The sequence below is a fragment of the Drosophila montana genome, unplaced genomic scaffold, assembly GCF_035044405.1.
Source record: "Drosophila montana isolate Dmon_TW-CO22-7 unplaced genomic scaffold, ASM3504440v1 contig_3468_1, whole genome shotgun sequence".
In the NCBI taxonomy this organism is placed as follows: domain Eukaryota; kingdom Metazoa; phylum Arthropoda; class Insecta; order Diptera; family Drosophilidae; genus Drosophila; species Drosophila montana.
The window spans coordinates 75,001-95,321 of NW_026998349.1; the positions used below are offsets into that span (position 1 = coordinate 75,001).

The window sequence follows — 20,321 nt, forward strand, 5'->3', positions numbered from 1 at the left end:
CAATTGTTCATGTTGTTTCACTTGTTGTTGTTGTCGTTGTTGTTGTTGTTGTTGCACAGCTGGTGTCTTGTGTGTGTGTGTGTGTGTGTGCCTTGCGTAGGCCTAGTAGATTTAATTAAAATTTTATATAGAAAAACATGGCAAAGGTTGCGCTCAACTTTTGCTCTGTCTCTCCCCTCTCTCTCTCTCCCCTCTCTCTCTCTCTCTGTCTCTAGCTCCCTCTCTCTCTCTCTCTGTCTAGCTCCCTCTCTCGCTTCCAGTCTGAGGTAAATTAAATTAATTCTTCTTGCCCTTACAAGAGTTTTTCTCTTTGAAGGCGATTTTCAGCTATAAAACACATTTAAAGCAAATTTCAATTATCTGTCGCTGAGTCAACAACTATTATAATAATAATAATCACAATCAAAATATTAATAATAATAAAAATATATTATAATTAATCTTGCCTTCGCGCTTAGCTTAACATAAGATAAATAAAATAACTTTGCTAACCAGATATATTTAATCCTTCAGGAAGCTAATCGTACTTGTAGTTGGAATATCGTGGCTATATTACGCCCGATATTTGAATGATATAGCTCTTTGGATTTATATATATAATAAACTTGGTCATACTGTATCATAGATATAGTCCTGGTGAACCCAAAGAGACGAAGTCATGAAAATGTGTATCTGTATAGGCTTTTCCTTTACGAGTCTAAGAACGTATGCCATTCGAAAATCGGACTGTATTTACCCGAGATATTTCAATTCTAATATTTTCGAAAAACTAAGAAAGATTGGGCTTGTTGAGCTCGTAGAGGTACGTGTATATTGAATGCTGGTTGAAAGTCGGGATCTGTACGAGTCTAAAAAAGTATGAATATAATATATATATATCCGAATTGGAAAATGCTGAAGAACTTCAAATAAATATAATATGCAGTATGAAGCGGCTTCTGTAACTTTTATGGGGCGTACAAAAGTATGCTATGGATTATGATTAATTTATTAGTAAGAGGCACAAGTTTTCTGCTCAGCACAAAAGTATGCAATGATTTGTGAAGTCAATTAGTTTCAGCGCATTAATTGCCAAGCCGAAGAGTATGCTGTACAATATATTAAAGCAGATCAGCAGAAATGGTATTTTGAATAATTTCCTTTGGGAAATATATACATATATTTTGTCAAATTGGCAGCACTTGCTGTGTTGTTAAGATAAATTTCCTGTAGGGAATTTGTGCAACATTCTAACAAATGGATTAATTGAAAACTATCAAGAACAGATTATTAAACATAAAGTTTGAAGTGACAATAAACTAACAAGTTAATAAGTTAAGTTTTAAAATGTGTTGCACATGGTTTGCTTAATTTTGTCAGAATTACAGCTAACCCTTTCGCCAGTCCATTTAATGCCAGTTAAATTTTAAACTACTTGAAATATTCTGTTTATTTTGCAGGATAATAATAAAAGCGGCAGCTGATGCAAATTTGCAGCCTGAAATGCATTTATAGCTCTGGCGAAATATTTCCATAACAACTTTTGAAAAAAAGAAAAGCCAAATAAAACGAATTAGCATGCGGCCGTTGAGTGTGCTTGACTTGCAGTTACCCTTCAGCTAGTTGCATGCCAGCGTTGCCAGATGGTCGTAGTTTTGACTAGAGATGAGCGAAATAGTTATGGGAACAGTCACGATATATGTCAGTCACAGTGACTAGATCACAGTTACGATGATCTTTTGCTGAACATAGAATATCCTTATATAACTCCTTCGTCGGACTGTATGGGGCATATACCCTGCCCATTGTTAATGAAATGGGGTATACACACTTTGGGAAAGCCTTTCTCTTGATTTCAGGGACTTTTTTCAAATTTTGTCTGCCTACATGGGTCTTACAATCCCGAATTTCTTGATCCTTGGAACGCAGTCTGCTGCTGCACACCAATATACCCCGCCCAATGTTAATGAAAAGGCGGGTAACTGACACTCTGGGAATGCTTATGTTTGCTCGGCAACATGACGAGCATAAATACAATGCTAAACGAGCTTCCAATTTGCATATGCACATGTAAACCTCTTGTAATTTGCCAGGTAACCAGGTAACCAGGTAACCAGGTAACTGGCGCCTCGGCTGCCTCGTGAGGACACAACAAATTGCCAGCCAGCCAGCGAGACAAGGCCCAGCACAGACACACAAACACACACACACACACACACACGGAGAGCTCCTCAAATGCAGATACACGGGCTGCAGTTAAAGTTGCAGCTCGTGGCATCTGCTCGAGATTCGGCCAAACTATTTTCAATTTGCCTCAATTGGCTGAGCTGGCGCCACTTATACTCTTTTATTATACCCAGAACCCATTAAACATGGGTAAAAAGGGAATTATTTTTGCAAATGTATGTCACAGGCAAAAGGAAGCATCTCCGACCGCAAAAGGTATATATATTCTTGATCAGCATCAACAGCCGAGTCGATCTAGCCAAGTCCGTCTGTCTGTCCGCATGTATGAACGCAAGGATCTCGTAACCTATAAGAGCTAGAGACTTGAAATTGTAGCTGTAGGTCCTCCTAGTGCCCGCGCAGATCGAGTTTGTTTCCGATATTCGATAACTTTCCCCGTTTCCAAGTTATCGATAACAAATAATATGAGCTAGAGTCACCAAACTTGACATGTAGCTTCTAGAATAGTTTATATATATCAAGTATCTTTCATTTCATACCTATCGCCTGTCGGAAGAAGAGGGTTCAGGGTATCCCCTAGTCGGTAGCTCCCGACTAGAACCCTCTTATTTGTTTTTATTTCTAGTTTTTTCGCAAGTAATTAACACCTTGGCATGCATAATCGAAACTGTCAAAGTTGCACGCTGAACGCTGACAGCTGATTGCAACAAATTGCATTTGCCAGCCAACTTAATTAGATCACGTTGCAGTTGCAATTAGACAGCAGCTGCTGCTCGACAGGTTCTCAGGTGCACAGGTAGGAATTGCTTTAAAGCAGCTGCTTTAATGGCAAAACTGAATTGGCTGCTGCACTTAGCATGTGAATTGCAACAGACAAACAGACAGAGAGGGAGAGAGAGGGGAAGGAGGGAGAGAGGGAGAGAGAGTCGGGCTTCTTAGCTCCTGATGCACAAAGCGTTTGCTGTCTGAGGGTTTTCTTTTTTTTCGAAATACGTTTTGCCTATACATTTTTGCTACTCTACTTCTCTGGCATTCGTGTGCAGCCAGCTGTGTGTGTGTGCGAGTGAGTGTGTGTGTGTGTGTGTCCAATAATGTTGTGTGATTATGCCCTGTAATAAGTGAAGTGGGGCATGCCAGGTTGTAAGCTAAAAGAAACTGCTCTAACTTGCCACAGTCCAGTTGATTCGTTGCTTAATATCTGGTTCGAAAATATTTTCCAGGGTATTTGTCAAGCCGTGCTACGTATTTGTGTGCTGGCAATTGTGCACACATCGATAAGTTGAACAGATCTGCGAATGCAGCTGCATCCTTTTGGCTCAATGTTTGCGAGCATATTCATGCGAGCACGTGCACAGATTATGATTACATTGATACAGTCGAAACACACACACACACACACACACACACACACGCACATACTGTTTGTAGTTTATGGCAATTTGTGTGGCTAATGGGAATATGCGAAGGCTGTACAGGTTAACAGCTGGGCTCAAAAATGCCTCGTTGTTGTTGTTGCTTAATGCTGATTTTGCAATTTGGCAATTATCATAGGATAATATAAACACAAAACACAAACATAAGCACAAAAGATAATATTGCACATGCCCCACGGCAAAAAAAAAAACTTCTTTAACTTTCGAGATTTTCAACATATATTTCGCCTTCTGTTTGCAGGGCTACGGCGGAAACGGAAGTCTAAAGTTGCTGCTGGCGGAAGCTTAAGCTGTTTGCCAGTGCTGCCAATGAGCTGAAAAACAAATTGATAGCGGAAGTGAGAACAGCCCCAGCCCCAGCTCCAGCTCCAGCTCCAGCTCCAGCTCAAGTGCATATATATATACCTGGATAATGCCGAAATTCAAGTTGAAGTTCAATTCTAGAATTTAGACACAAAAAGCGAAAGCAAATTGAGATTTTTACAGCGCTAACAAGAGATCAACTTGTACAACTTATTTAACTGCGAGCGATTTGTAAACCGGAAGTAGCCAAACATCGCAGCACCAGTAAAAGAAGAAGAAGACAAACAGAAAATGGCGGATCTGGAACGCATACGACTCGTGCTGCTGGGCGGCGCGGGCGTCGGCAAGAGCTCGATTGTGAAGCGTTTCCTATTCAAGAGCTACACGGACAAATACCGCGCCACCGTCGAGGATCTCTACAATCGCGAATATGACCTCGGCGGCGTCACGCTAAAGGTGAGTGCAACACCTCAGGGGCAAGCTTTTAGTGGCAAGTTCGCATACAATGCCAATTGTATGGGAGAGTGTCTGTGTGTGTGAGTGTGTTAAGTTGCTTGCCACCAAATGTGGCAGCAATTGATGCTGCTTGCAACACAGTTAACAAAGTAAACGTATTAGTTGTTGCTTTTTATAGCTGTTAAAGGGTATCTTCATTTTGGCATTAAATGTGTTTAGATATATTTATATGCTCTTGATGCTGATCAGAAATACATTAATGGATATATATATATATATTTGTATATACATTCCTGATCAGCATCAAGAGCAGAGTCCATCTAGCTCATGCTTTTAAAGCTAGTTGCATGCAACTTTGCCTAGGTTTTGGTCTTTCTAATGCAGACATATGTTGCATATATATGTTGCATATATGTCGCATATATATGTTGCATATATATGTTTCATATATGATGCATATATGTTGCACATGTGTAGCATATATGTTGCATATATGTTGCACATATATTACATATATGTTTCACATATGTTGCACATATGTTACATATTGTATGTTGCACATATGTTGCATATTGTATGTTGCACTTGACCGGATCGAAGCATTATATCCGAAAGCCAACATAGGCATGATTGGCAAACAATTAAGTTCCTGTTTAAGTTCTTTTAACTTAGATATATACAGATATATAAGTTCTATCTATATCGGACTACTATATCATATAGTTCCATAGGAAAGTTACGATCAAAAAGTGAATTTTTTTTTTTGTAGAAAATTGTTTGCCTTTCAATACATTTATATTATTTTATATATATATATATCTATATATTATTTTATATTTTTTTTACACCAAGCTCAGCTATGCGTCTTGCATTATCTGCATATATGTGGAAAGGGTATTTAATGTTCGGCTTTGCCGCAGCTAAAGCAACTTTCTTACTTGTTTCACTTTGTTTTGATTTTTATTGCTGTTGGCTTAGGCGACTTCCGGGACATTTAAACTCGAATTTTATTGTCTGCTGACTTTCAATTGTTGCTCTCTCTCCGAGTGCACTCGAGTTGCACTTGCACAAAGTAATTGTCTCCCTGTGTGCAAGTGTGTGCGAATGTGTGTGTGAGTGTGTGTGTGTGTGCGTGTGTGTGTGTGTGTGTGAGTGTGTGTGTGTCTGCTGCCAAGCAATTTGAGCCGAGCCACTAATTAAATCAGAAATTGCAGTCAAAGAGCTGCCAAATGAAAGTTGCATATTAGTTGCATGCAACCGCAAGCTGCCGCAAATGTTGCACAATCTGCGCACAGAAAATAAAATAGTCCAAGCTATTGTCCGTATAAAATTTCAATGCCAATTTAAAGTCTGCCGAATTAATTTCATTAAAACCATAAGCGATAATTAATTAATAAGAAAATCGATTCAGCTGAGACAATGTTATGGAAGCTGAAAAATTTAAGCCCAACTCTGCTTGGAATTAGAATAAACCTTTCTTTTATGGACGTGGCCTCAATATTGCGCTGTCAGTTTCAATTATTGTACAGAATTTATTTAGAGGCCAAGCCATAAGCAAAAGGCAGCAAATCTTTAAAGGGAACTTTTAAATTTAAGCCCAAGTCTGCTTGGAATAGGGCTAAACCTTCTATTCATGAAGCTGTACCCAAAAGTATTGTGGCCAGTTTTAAATGCAGCATTAAAAGTCAAGCCAAGCCATAGCCAAAAATAAATACCACATTAGACAAAGTATTGAAACTTTTATATATAAGCCCAAGTGTTCTCGGAATTAGGGTAAATATTTGATCATGAATCTAGACCAAAAAGTATTTTAGCCAGTTTTTAATGCAGAATGAATATAGAAGCCAAGCCATAGCCAAAAATATATTCCACATGCAATTCTATTCAGTTTAGACAAAGTATTGGAACTTTTAAATTTAAGCCCAATACTACTTGGAAAAGGGCTAAACCTTCTATTCATGAAGCTGTACCCAAAAGTATTGTGGCCAGATTGAAATGCAGCTTGAATATAGCTACCAAATTGAGTCCAACAAGCTGCAATGCCACCAAATCTTTTCAGCTTGTAGCCAGTTAAAGCACTTGGAGAATCTAGCTAGAAAACGGGCTCAACTTGTATTGAATATGCGGCACATGCATTAAATATTTAAATTGAAAGCAAATTGAGCGCATGTAAAGTGAAGTAGATAATGGTTTAAAACACATAGTTTAGCCTGCGGCCACAGCGAGTCGAGGCTGGAGCCAAGCTGGAGCCCAACTGGAGTCTAGTTGGAGTCTAGGCTGGAGCTTAGCTGGGGCTTAGCTCGACGCGGGCAAAACTCATTAATCAAATTTACACGCTACGCCTCAAAAGCTGTGGCTGCTGCTAAATTTGAGACATGCACACACACCATGTTTATGCTTGCCTGCCTGCCTGCCACGCCCACCTCAGCCGTCACGCCCCTTTGATGGGGGCATCATTCTGGCTTGCCGTAAGAGCTGATTATTTGCTGCTTCGTAAGTTGGCCCCGCGTCACCGCAGAAAGTTGTAACAAAAAGTTGATTAATAGGTGATGCTGCTGCTGCACTTCCCCTCATCCCTCTTTATCCCTCCCCTACCCCTCCCCCTCCCCCTCTCTTCTTTCCGGTTGCCATGGCCAAATTGATGTTGACTAAACTGCGTTGAGGGCGACATTGACACTCTTCGTGCGGCATCATCATCGACAATATCATCAGCGTCAGCATTTTTCTTTTAATTAATTTCATTTTAACGCCGGGCAACCGGACCGGCTGCCTGCCTGGAGGGGCGGCTGTGGGCGTGGCCGTGCAACAAAACTTTCTGTTGTTGTTAGTTAAAAGTCGAAATGCCCGAATTTCCGAATGCCACGAATTTGATTGAATTTTCACAGCCGCAGGCAGCAGCCAGCTTTGTCTGGCTTTAAGGCAGCTGATAAAACAAGGGGAATGCCTGAGAGTGCCTGACTTGCAGATACCCTGTTGTGCGGCTTTTGCTGAGCCTTATATGGCTCTAAGTTGGGTATTTCCAGTTCTTAGATTCCTCGAGATATGGTAAAGCATGCCAGACCTGAGGCTAATCCTCGCTGCATTCAGTTTAGGTTTGAAAAGTATCTATATCTATATATAGCCTCCAAAAATGAATAAAAAATAGATGCTCAAAATCGTTGCATATCGTTGACAAGCAAATTTATTGACAATTATATAGATAATATAGATCTATTTTTGCATTAGCTGCCTTCCGCTTTGCTAGTCCTCGAGATGGGCGTGTCCAAAGGGACAGAAAGACAAAAAGAGAGACCTGACTATAACGACTCGATTGTTGGTTATGTTTTTCGAATATATATACAATCCTTTTGTAAAACTAAAACTCCATTATAGCCTCTAATTCAGCCGCCAGTTTTACCAAACTTTCTGATGGGCGGATGCATAGGGATATAGACAGAGAGACTTGGCTATAACGACACGACTGTTAATTACGATCAAGAATATGTATGACAATGTATGACAGCCGGACAGACGGACAGACAGATAAAAGAAAGAGACCTGACTAATAGTCCATATATATTCGTTAGCATAAAAAACACTCGAGTCGTAATGTGTTTTTTTATGCTCACGTATATATAACTTCCAATTTTCTATACCGCAACTCGATTTAAGTTGCGTCTATCAGTCTATCTGATGGGCGTCTCTATGAGGATAGACAGAAAGACAGACGGACAGGTAGAAAGATAGGTAGACAGACATTTAGGCATATCTATAGCGACTTGTCTATTGATTAAGAATATAAATATATATTATGATGAAGAATATCTATGACTATGTATGACAGGGGGACAGACCGAGAGACAGATTGATCAAGAATATATATAACCCGCTGCTGCATATGCACAACTCATTAAGTCTCTTCTGCTTTAAACGTCTTTGTGTAGGCGTGTCCATAAAGATAGACAGAAAAACAGACGGACAGACAGACAGGTAGACAGACATTCAGACATATCTATACCGACTTGTCCATTGATTCTGATTAAGAATATATATATATATATATATGATCAAGAATATGTATGACTATGTATGACAGATGGACAGACGGACAGACCGACAGGCAGACACGATTATAACACCTCGTCTATTGATGCTGATCAAGAATATATATGACCCCCGATTGCATACACACAATTCCCTTACACTCCCTTTTTCATCCTCCAGCTTTAGGGACACACACACACACACAGACAGACCTGACTATAACGACTCGTCTATTGATTCTCATCACGTATATATATACCCCCCCCCCCTCCACCGACCCCTTCGCATTCGCACAACCGCAGTAAAGCCGCCATTTCATGCATTTGCCATAGACTTGCCCAATTTATTACGCATACGCCGCGTAGACAGCGCAGTTGAAATTGTCGCAGCAGCTGCGTGCAATCAACTTGGCGAAAAGTAGTTTACGTCTACTAAAACGAAACACGAATCGGCACATTAGGGCCATGTTTAACAGATTGTTCCTGTTGTTCCTGTTGTTGCCGCGTTTAACATTTGTGGCCACAAAGAGCGCGGCCTTAATGGCAATTCGGTGCCAGCACAGCTGGAACAAGTAAGGCCTTGGCCAAAAACCATGTTTTGGCCCCATTGTTGTCGCACGTCGCCATTTTCGCGCATTTTATAATAAACTTACTTTTGGCCAGCAATCGCTGCTGCGGCTGTTGCAACAATGCGCTACAAATTGCCGAACAATGGCCGCCGGGCAGACAATGGCTGAGCTCTCCGGGTCCGGGTCCGGCTGTCCGTATTCGTGTCCCGATTTGTGTCTACTCGATGTCGCTAAATGCTCGGCTTTGGCATATGCTGTTGACATTGCGGCCAGCTGCCTGTCTGTCTCTCTCTCCGTCTCTCTCTCCTGTCTGTCTGGCGAACAATGCTCTCTTTATGCCGACACTTGGGATTAGTTGGCATCAAGCGAGCAGCAGCTGAACCCTGCTCAGCCCAGTTGAAATTTTCAATTCAAATTGCCTAATACCTGCTTTTTATTACCATTTTTATATTTACCGTTGCCAAAGCCGCTTAAGGCCTTAACAAAATAAGAAGATATATACCCAAAAAATGCAAATTGAGCTTTGAATATGCGCAAAAGCCTTTCAATAGATATCATACAAAAATATTTCAACTAGACTATGTTTTTGCAAGTTTGTGTATGTACACGAAAAACCAAGCCGAAGTTTAAATACACTTGCAAAGAGATACAATTTTATTTGAATTTAATTAATAGATATTCAAATATTTTGTAACGATAGTTTGAGTTGGGTTTGGGTTTAGCTGCGATACACAGATATATTGATGCGATTCTCTAATCTCTTAGAGTCAAACAAAGGTTCAATTGAAGACTTGGAAAAATATATATAATAATATCCCACAAAAGATCAATGCAAGACTTGGAAGAAGATGTATATAACTTTTCTTGTCCCAGTTGTTCCAGTTGCAGTCACTACAAAAGATTTATCCAAGACTTGAAGGTAGATATATATGTGTCGTTAAATATATAAAAATACCTTGCAAAGGATTAATCCAAGACTTGGAAGAAGATTTATACATCTAACCGTGTCGCATTTGCATAGCATATTATATAATTATATCCCGCAAAAGATTAATCCAAGACTTGGAAGAAGATGTCTATAACAATTCTTCTCGCTGTTATCGCACTCGCATTTGATGCCAATTATATAATAATACCCTACAAAAGATTAATCCAAGACTTGGAAGTAGATATATGTATGTATATACCTATCCGTGTCGCATTCGCATAATATATAATATTAGCCCACAAGAGATCAATCAAAGACTTGGAAGTAGATATATGTAACTATTCTTCTCGCAGTTATCGCAGTCACATTTGATGCCAAATATATAATAATACCTCACAAAAGATCATTCCAAAACTTAGAAGAAGATATATATATACCTATCCGTGTCGCACTCGCATTTGATGCCAATTATATAATAATACCCTACAAAAGATTAATCCAAGACTTGGAAGCAGAATTATACATCTAACCGTGTCGCATTTGAATAACATATTATTAAATAATACCCCACAAAAGATCAATCCAAGACTTGGCAGAAGATATATATAACTATTTCTGTTCCAATAATTCCTGTCACATTTGATGCCACATATCAAATAGTACCCCATTGCAAAGGGCATCATAAACAAGGAAAGACACACAAATATGAAATATTTGCAGTTGTGCGTTTTTAAAGCTGTTTCCATTTAAGACATGAAATGAAATGTTGCTGCTGCTGCTGCCAAATTGGAAAATGGGCTTACGGAAAAACCTATTTATTATTTACTTTTCTTTATTTCGCACTTTATTTGAGTTTTTGATCAAATCCAATTTCTGATGCAGTTTTATAATCAATTTAGTATCAATTGCAGTCAGTTTTTTTTTTCGGTTTGCAATCGGAGAGCAAGAAATCAATTTATGTCGCAAATAAATGAAGTTGACTGAAATTTAGTTTTAAAATTAAATTTTGCTGCTTTTCGAAAAAAATGTGCTTTAGCAAAAATGTGTTTAACCGCGCACAACGCGGCGTATGCGTGACACAATTTGCAAAATCACGCATACGCCGCGTAATACAATATGTTTTGGCCGCTTTGCCTTTGTTTGACGCGCGCGCGCATTTAATTAAACGCGGCTGCTTTGTGTTCTGCATACCTTAACTTGTTATTGTTGTTGTTGTTGTTTGGCAGGTGGACATTTTGGACACATCCGGCGACATGCAATTCCCCGCGATGCGACGCCTCTCCATTGCAACGGCGCACGCCTTCATGCTGGTCTATGCAACAACATCGGCGCCCAGCTTTCAGTGTGTCAAGCAATGCTTCGAGGAGATTCGCGAGCAGCGCGCCGACTTTCAGGTGAGACCAAGTCCCCACCTGTACTCCCCCCCCCCCATCCCTGGCCTTTGCATTTTGCATGCAATTAACGCAGCTGAAGCAGGCATAAAATATATGAAAAGAATGAATCCCACATGTAACCCAATTTCAATGCCCCAAAGCAATTAAAAGTACACAAAAATGAAATAGGAAAATAACCAAAAAAAAAACAAGTTTGAGAACTTGGCCAAAAGTCTTTTGAGCGAGTTTTTGTTGTTGTTTTTGCTTATGCCTGGCGCTGGCATTGTGCGTGTCAATTATAGCCGCGTCTCTTTTGTGGCAGGCAGGCTTAGCCTAATTCTTTATCTCTTGTCTATTCACAGGATATACCCATTGTTATTGCCGGCAACAAGGCCGACTTGGCGACCACCCACCGGGAGGTGCGGCAGGAGGAGGTCACAGATTGGGTCTTTTGCGAATTGCCACGCCTCAGGTGAGTTTGACACGCCCACGGATATCTCTAGTTTACCAATGCCAATGTCAATGATATTGCTTTAATTATCCCTTCGGAATGGCAACAAAATGCAAATGTCAGTTCATTTAAATGCGGCAACAACAGCTGTAGCTGCAATTGGGGCAAGTGCGAGCAAATGGCCAAAGTTGTGCAATGAAAAACCTAAAATTAAAAGCGTAACAAAAGCCGCAAAATAGCCATTTTGATACCCTGTAATCAGTGTAGCAAGGCATTTGCAACAGGCAGTCGTAACAGACCCCCAAGAACAAGATAAGCCATATTTAATTTATGGGTTAATCATAGAGTATATATCTTACGCCTATTTAACTTTCTGCGTGCCTTTCTCTGCGCTTCTCATATGAATTTCAACTTTAAGTCCTAATATAACATAAAGTTCTTAAGCAGGAAATTTATTTAAGTATGAATTATAAAGAGCAAGAGAAATCATATTGTTACTCATATAGTAGACAATCCATGGCTTTTTGTGCGCCCTTCTCTGCGCTTCTCAAAAGAATTTAAATTTGAAGTCCTCAACTAATAATCGAATTTTAAACAGGGACTTTATTTAAGAATAAATTCTAAAGAGCAAGGGAAAACATATTATTACTCGTTTAGTAAGCAATCCATGATAATTTTACTCTTCACGCGCCTTTCTCTGCGCTTCTCATAACAGTTAAAATTTGATTATCAAGTTTAAGTGCTAATATAATAATCGTATCTTAAACAGGGAATTTATTTGAGAATAAATTATTAAGTATTCATATAAGCAGGGTATCTCTTAAGTCGTTCGACTCTCTGACACTTTGGTCCTAACTAATGGGCAGCAATAAGCGCAATAAAAATGTGCAATAAATTTCTGTTGGCTAAAAACAAATGTGGGCGACACAGCAACATGGCCAGAACCTTGCTAACCCGAACCGAACAGCAGTTGCCGACAAATGCAATTAAATGCAACAAATGAAATTAAGCGACAAAAAGCGTGACTCCCCTCCCCTCCCCTTCCCCCAGCTGAAGAGGGCGGAATGGCGGATGAGAGCAGCTACCAAAATCAGTTGCCAATTGTCCCCAGCTGGAATATGCTGTGCTGTGCTGTGCTGTGCTGTGCTGCACACCCTAATATAGTATAGAGTATAGAGTAAAGAGTATACAGCCTAATTGCCACAGTCGCAGCTGGTGTCTGTCTGTGACCAATTTGAATTGATATTCCCCATCCGGCAAGGACGTTCAATGCACTCGACTCGGCTCGCATGGCGTGCTTTGCATGCTAAGCAGCTCCTAAACGGAGACAAGGCTCCTCGACGGAGACAGAGCTGCATTCAAATGCCATTTAAATTGGTTCCTTTGCACAATTTGCTGCGGTTCGACATGCAATATTTAACTGGAAAGTGTTTCAAGTCATGTACTAGGTGCTATCCTTATGCAGCTTTTGTACCTAATTAATTCTCTAATTAAATGCTGCTTTTACAGGGTATTAAAATATGCGATGAATGCCTTACACTTTACTTGCTCGGCATTTTGGTTGCTCTAGCAGCTGTGAGTATAAGAAGGAGTCAGACTTTCAGACGTCTCTATTTAACAACTCTGTGCTGCAGTTTTCTAAAAAAGACATACTCTAAATATATAAACAGTCTGGCAACTCTGTCAGTGGCTAGTCTGGCTAATTTGACGACTTTAAAGGCAAAAAATCACTTATAAAATTGATTAGAGCTCTGCTACTGACGATTTCAAAGGTCTGGCAACTCTGTCAGTGGCTAGTCTGGCTAATTTGACGACTTTAAAGGCAAAATCACATACATATAATTAATTAGAGACTAGCTCTTAATGCTCTGAACAGTCTGGCTACTTGAAAAATCCTATTTATCGATTTTAAAGACAAAATCGCATTCATAAAATTGATCAGAGCTTCGCTCGAAAAGATCTCAAAAGTCTGGCAACTCTGTCACTGGCTAGTGTTGTTAATTTGACGACATTAAAGGCGAAATCGTATATAAGGAGCAAGACTTAAGCAGATTATAAAAGTCTGGCAACTCCACAAGCCGTATTTATCGATACTAAACATCGAATATGTTAGCTCTAGAAGATTTCGAAAGTCTGGCTACCTTTAAAATCTAATTTATCGGCTCTTAAGGCAAAATCTTATTTATAAAACTCATCAGAGACTAGCTTGAAAAGATTTCAAAAGTCTGGCAACTCTGTGACTGGATAGTCTGACTAATTTATTGACTGCAAAGTCAAAATCGCATATATTAAATTGATCAGAGCTAAGCTCGAAAAGCCCTCAAAAGTCTGGCAACTCTGTCACTGAGAAGTCTGGCTAATTTATTGAATCTATAAATTTGCTTCAAGTTATAGAAGTTCGAAGCATATTGACAACATTTCGATACCCTGTTCACGAAACAAAACAGAGTATATTGATTTTGTGCAATGTGCATCTGAGAGAGAAAGAGATAGAGAGAGAGAGAGAGGGAGAGAAATATTCCTTTACTGACCCGCTTTTAGCTGCTTTTACACTGCCAACTGCCAGGTTTCAGCTTGTTTTTAATGTGTTTATGTTTGGGTCTTAAAAAAGAAACATTACAAAAAGCTCAATTTGCGTGACGGCTCAGCCGGCAATTCGTGCAGAACTTGGCTGTTAAACTTGACGCCGCAGCTCAACCCGATTTAAAATGAACTTCCGCACTTTGCTTATTTATTCGCCCTTATGAACAGACGCACACACGCACGCACACGCACACACACGCTCGCACACCTAATTGTGTCCTTAATAAACTGCACGTCCATAAAAATCACTTACAGGCGCACGGTTGTCAGGTCTGGGCATGGATGGGGCGAGTGCCGGGGCAGGTGACTCCGTTTCTGGATCTGGGCAATGTGTTGGCCGCACTTTACCATAATTTTAAGCGCCGCAGGCAACCGAACGGGGCGGGCGGGGCGGGGCGGAGCGGGCACGAGGCGTGACCGGCTCGTGTGGAGGTTTAAGCAAGCGTGTGTAAACTTATTTAAAAAAATATATATAAAATATAAAAACATAAAAAGCACAGAAACACGCAGCGACCGCAGGACTCACAGGACTCATACCTACACTTAGAGAAAAAACAAAGTTTTTAACTTGAGGCATGATTAGGGTAGAATAATCCAAAGTTCACATATTTACATCAACCCAAATACTCAATCGACTCGAACTATTTGAATTTAAGTAGAGAAAGTTCGATCTGCTCTCGAGTAAGCAACATGTTCGAGCTCGAACACAATCGAACATATATGTTCGATCGAACCGAATTTTCGTTCGAGTCGACTGTTTGTCTGCAACTCGAACTAGAGCCGAAAAAAATGGAGTCTTGCTGGTTGAGACGATGCAAGGCTCCAGTTGGAATCAGGTTTGATTCAAAAACTATCTGTTCGGTAAGGGAAATTTCTTAAAAGAACTTCTTTCTCAGCTGAAGAAACTTCGATTTTGTCTGTATTTGGACAAGATTTCTGCTCGGATTGAGCTAAAACTTGCTCGTGTTTTTCGGCTAGTGTAGCCTGTATATAAATATATGCAAAATTATACAAATCTCTGTTGGATTAAACATTTAAGCAGATTGATGATGCGGCTGAAACGCACCTTGAACTTTTCGCCTCTGCCGCAGCTGCTGCTGCTGATACGAGCCCTGCTGCCACATTTCCACTTCACGTGCCAACCTGTGCACTTTTTGTTGCGGCCTCTGCGGTTCGGGTTGGCAGCTTGGGGTTTTTTGCTGTTCGTGGCCCTTAACATGTTGCAGCGCTGGCATGTTGCATGTGCATGTGCATGTGCAACATCGTTGCAATTTGTTGGCGCGTGTCTGTCTGCGGTTAAACGCTCTCGCGCACCTGTCCTGCATACATATGTATATGTATCTCGCTGCGTGCCGCATTCGCAATTGCATAAGTAGTTTATTGTTGCCAAACATAAATAAAACGTTTTTCCCAGTTCACTGACTGTTCAATATAAACAATTCATTTGGCTAACACTATTTGATTTATTGCTATTGCATGCGCTGCATTAACAATTCATATTTCTTTTTTTTTGCAAGCCTTGCATTAGCGCCGCACTTAAAGGGAAAGTATAAATAAACAAGCTTTTTTCTCTATATTTCTCTCTTTTTCAGCCTCGACAGTGGTTTTCAAATCTGTGCTAGCTTTAGCGTTGCCAGATTAATTAATAAATAATAAATGCGGTCACACTCTGCTATGTTTTTAAGCCTTTAAGCGAGCTTGTTAGCAGCTAATATGATTTTCCCATCGAGCAAAATGTTATTTGATTTTATAAAATGCGGTAACACTCAGTTTGTGGCATCTGCAAGTGGCTGATGTTTGCATTTTAATTTGTTTGAAAAATGCGGTCACACTTTGCTATCAGTTTTCAAGAGCTGCAAGTGGCTCATGCGATTTTGCTATTCAGAAAAATGCGGTCACACTAATTAAAAAGTATTAACCAATGCCGGGTAAGACAGTTAGCCCAGCTATAAGCGATAAAGGATAAAAAGTTTGTAGCTTAGCAGCTAATGTGACTCTCCTATAAAGAAAAATGTACATATTTATTTGAAAAATTCGGTAACACTCAGTAAAGTATCTGCAAAGGCTGATATTTGCTTTAGGTTTTTTAAAAAACGCGGTCACGCTGTGCTATCAATTTGAAACACAAATTACTCCAGCTAAATACTCTAAATAAGCTAGTAAACTAGCAACTTAGCAGTTAAAGCCGTTTTTTCATAAAAAAAAATTTAACTTTCTTTCAAAAATGTGGTCACACTTAGTTTATAGTAACTACAAGTGGCTGGCATCTCACAAAGGCCAGCTCAAAACGAATAAAAAAAGCTAGCAAGCTAGCAACTTAGCAGCTAAAGTGATTTTTCCACAAAGAAATATTCAACTTTCTTTTAAAAATGTGGTCACACTCAGTTTACAGTTACTGTAACTAGCTAACATTTCACACAGCCCAGCTTAAAAAGAAAAGAAAAAGCTAGCAAGCTAGCAACTTAGCAGTTAATTTAATTTAGATATGATATGATGAAAAATCTATCTAATTTTTCAAAATGCGGTCACACTCAGCTTAGAGTAACTGCATGTGGCCAGTTTATGAAATTTTATTTTTTTTAGAAACGCAGTCACACTCTGCTATTAATTTAAAACGAAAACTACTCCGGCTAGCAAGCTAACAAACTTAGCAGTAAATGTGATTTTCCCACAAAAACATATTCAACTTTCTTTTAAAAATGTGGTCACACTCAGTTTACAGTTACTGCAAGTGGCTAACATTTCACACAGCTCAGCTCAAAAAGAAACAAGTAAGAGGTTCTAGTCGGGAGCTCCCCCTTATTTAACAAAATTGCTCAAAAAACATGATTTTGATATCGATTTTTATCGATTACTTGGAAACGGGGCAAGTTATCGAATATCGATCTGTATGAGCACTAGGAGGACCTACAGCCAAAATTTCAATACTCTAGCTCTTATAGGTTACGAGATCCTTGCGTTCATACATACGGACCGACGGACAGATGGAGGGACGGACAGACGGATACTCGAAAAATCTCAGTTTTCAGCTGCCACTCGACTGACTCCTGTCAGCGGCTGTTGCTGCTGCTGCTGTCGCTGCTTTTGCTGCCGTTGACAGCGAACCGGCAATTGAGCAACTCGCCGCCTGCTGCGTGTCCGCAATGCTGGCTATATTCATGGTACGACTAATTTAGCCATTTAAACGCTGTTTGCCGCTGGCAGGTTGTTTTTGCCGCCGCCAAAACCCCGCAAGTGCCTTTATCCGCAAAAAGCGCCGTGCCAGCTTTGCTGTTGATGTCTGCCACGAGCATGTTACGAATTGAATATTTTTGTTGCACTTGTCATACCCTGTAACAAGCACACAAAACGGGTAGATAGGCTATAGAGTAGGGTTATGGAGTATATGGCTTAGGCTTTGTGTGCGGTGCGTGTAGCTGGTTTTTTACAAGAGAATTCGAACTGGTTACTTCTCACATTGCTGGTTCAAATCAGCTCGGAATGAAGGCGTTTTGCAGCTCTGTCAATAATATGCTTTGGTAAAAAAAAGACATATATTCGACTGAGACTAGCTTTTTGCTTAATAGTTGGGAATAGAAGCTTTGACAATAGACAGGAAAGAATGCCAACAGAATACCCTGTAATACTAAGTACTAGGGAATAGTTAAGCCACAGCATAGTTGGAATAAATAACCTATTATGACTAGGCACAGGGTATACCACAGTCTTATCAGCTTTTGCAGCTGTTGCGATCTGGGGCCAAAAGGGTTTTAGCATTTCAAGTTGTGCATTTGTTTGCATTTGCGTTAACTTTTTTGTTGCTTTCGTGCGAATTTGCCTAACATTGTGATATTTTCTTTTTGGCCGTGTTTTTGTGCGGCCCAAAAAGTTGCCATATCATGCAAATGTGCGTCATTATTTTGGGGCTGTGCCTAACCCACATGCACACATTACGTATACGCAGCGTGCACATTACGTATACGTAATTTATGCAGCCAGCCCCAAACTTTCAGCATAGTTTCTGGCACTTAACGTTTCTTCTCCTCTCTCTCTTCTCGCTTTTTTTTTCTTTACAGGGCCAAGGTGGTCGAGTGCTCGGCCAAGGAGGACACCAACGTGACCGAACTGTTCAAGACATTGCTCTCCCTGTCCCGCTTCCTGCCTGCGAGCAGCAGCAGCGTCGGCCCGGGCGGACCGGGCGCCGCCAGCGTCGAGCCGGCGCCCAGCGGCTTTAAGCGCCGCTCCTCGGCCTACGTCAGCGCATCGTCCAGTCGCAGTGAGTAGCACAGAAGGAATTTATGAAGCGCTTGTTGATTACACACAAAAATAAGCCACTGTCAAATTGCTTGACTGCAACTAAAGTAAACAAGGTTGTTTTGGTTGGGCGTGGCCGACTAGGCGATACCCTAAAACCAGGTCTGAGTTGTCCTTACAATCATAATAGCTTTCTTTTATACATGCGAGCTGATCCTTTGATCCCTAATCCCATACAATGTCTGGGAATTATGATAAATTCTCGAGTAACTTCGGTGCTTATAGTCCGATTTTTTTGTGAAATATTTAGGACTTTACGCGTAACACAAAATCAAACATGATTCTGCTTCCCTTAGCTCCACACTGTGCATGGAAAATATTAAATCTTGACTAACTTCGGTTCTTATAGTCCGATTTTTATAAAATGTTTTGGAAGAAGAACAACTCACGTGCTCTTGTTTCCTTTAGGTCAACATTTTATATGGAAAATGCATTCTTCATTAACTTCGGAGCTTATAGTCCGATTTTTATGAAATTTTTAGGAAAGTATTCTTAACGGATATATACTATACGAGAAGCTACATGCTAGATCTTGTTCTTATAATCTTCGAGTATTTCGTCGCAAGCCAGAGCTAAAAATCGATATTTATCGATATTATGAAAAGGGAAGAAGATAACGCAAAGAATGATAAATTGGTTCTGCGTTTGGAATAGGAGAATATAATACAAATTTGAAGTCTCTACCTTTTGCAGTTTCCGGGAACGGAACAGACGGACAGGCAAACGAACATGTCTTGATTGACTCGGACCAAGAATATATATATATATATTCGTTATAGGGTCAAGAAACATGATATCCCTTACAAACATTTTCAAGCGGTACAGGGCATAAGAACTGGCAGCTGCTGCAACTTTCGTCAAAGCCGGTAACTGACAACGGAAATTATTTCCAGCTGCCAGTCTGCAGCGAGAAAATGCCTTTGTCTCTCTCTCTCTCTCTCTCCCTCTCCCTCTCCCTCTCTCTCTCTCTCTCTCTCTCTCTCTCTCTCTCTCTCTGTCTGTCTGTGTTGCAGTTGCAAATATCAATTTGCCATTTGATTGCAAAATAAAAGCAACGTCGAGTTGTATCTTATAGTTACCCGTGCACGTATCTTAAATCAGAATCCGAATCGCGTAAAGCTGTCGTAAACAATTACAGACTTAAAATGGATTAAAAATGCGGCCGTAATCAAAGTTGTAATTAATGCGAAATTAAAATGCGAATGCGCTGAAAGTAAATGCAATTATTGCGCAAAATAATATGCCCGTTTCTTTTAATCCACAAGCTCATCAATAATAAGAGCAGCCGCATTAAACGATATGCGATATATATATCTATACCCTGCACCCATTGAAAATGGCTAAAAAGGGTATAATGTATTTGTGCAAATGTTTGTAACAGGCAGAAGGAAGCATCTCCGGCCCCATAAAGTATATACATTCTTGAGCCGAGTCGATCTAGCCATGTCCGTCTGTCTGTCCGTCTATCCGTCCGTTTGTATGAACGCAAGGATCTCGTAACCTATAAGAGCTAGAGACTTGATAATCGATAACTTGTCCCGTTTCCAAGTTATCGATAAAAAATAATATAAGCTAGAGTCACCAAACTTGAAAAGTATATATATCTTTCATTTTATACCTATCGCCTAGTCGGGAGCGCCCGACTAGAAGCTCTTACTTGTTATATATACATTTGTGCTTTAATCCAGGTGATTATAATTTAAATGCAGCATTTTTTCCATGACACCTGCCTCTAGTTAGGCAC

General features: G+C 40.1%; 1 protein-coding gene across 1 annotated transcript in view; it reads left to right on the top strand.

Moving 5' to 3' along the window:
• LOC135434957 (GTP-binding protein Di-Ras2) overlaps positions 1-20,321 on the top strand; it is a 50,110-nt gene that overhangs the window by 21,309 nt on the left and 8,480 nt on the right. The window contains exons 2-5 of the mRNA XM_064691786.1: positions 3,841-4,358; positions 11,104-11,271; positions 11,613-11,722; positions 18,340-18,539. Coding sequence (XP_064547856.1) covers positions 4,194-4,358; positions 11,104-11,271; positions 11,613-11,722; positions 18,340-18,539 — 643 coding nt within the window. The 5' untranslated portion in view covers positions 3,841-4,193. The remainder of the gene's footprint in view (positions 1-3,840; positions 4,359-11,103; positions 11,272-11,612; positions 11,723-18,339; positions 18,540-20,321) is intronic.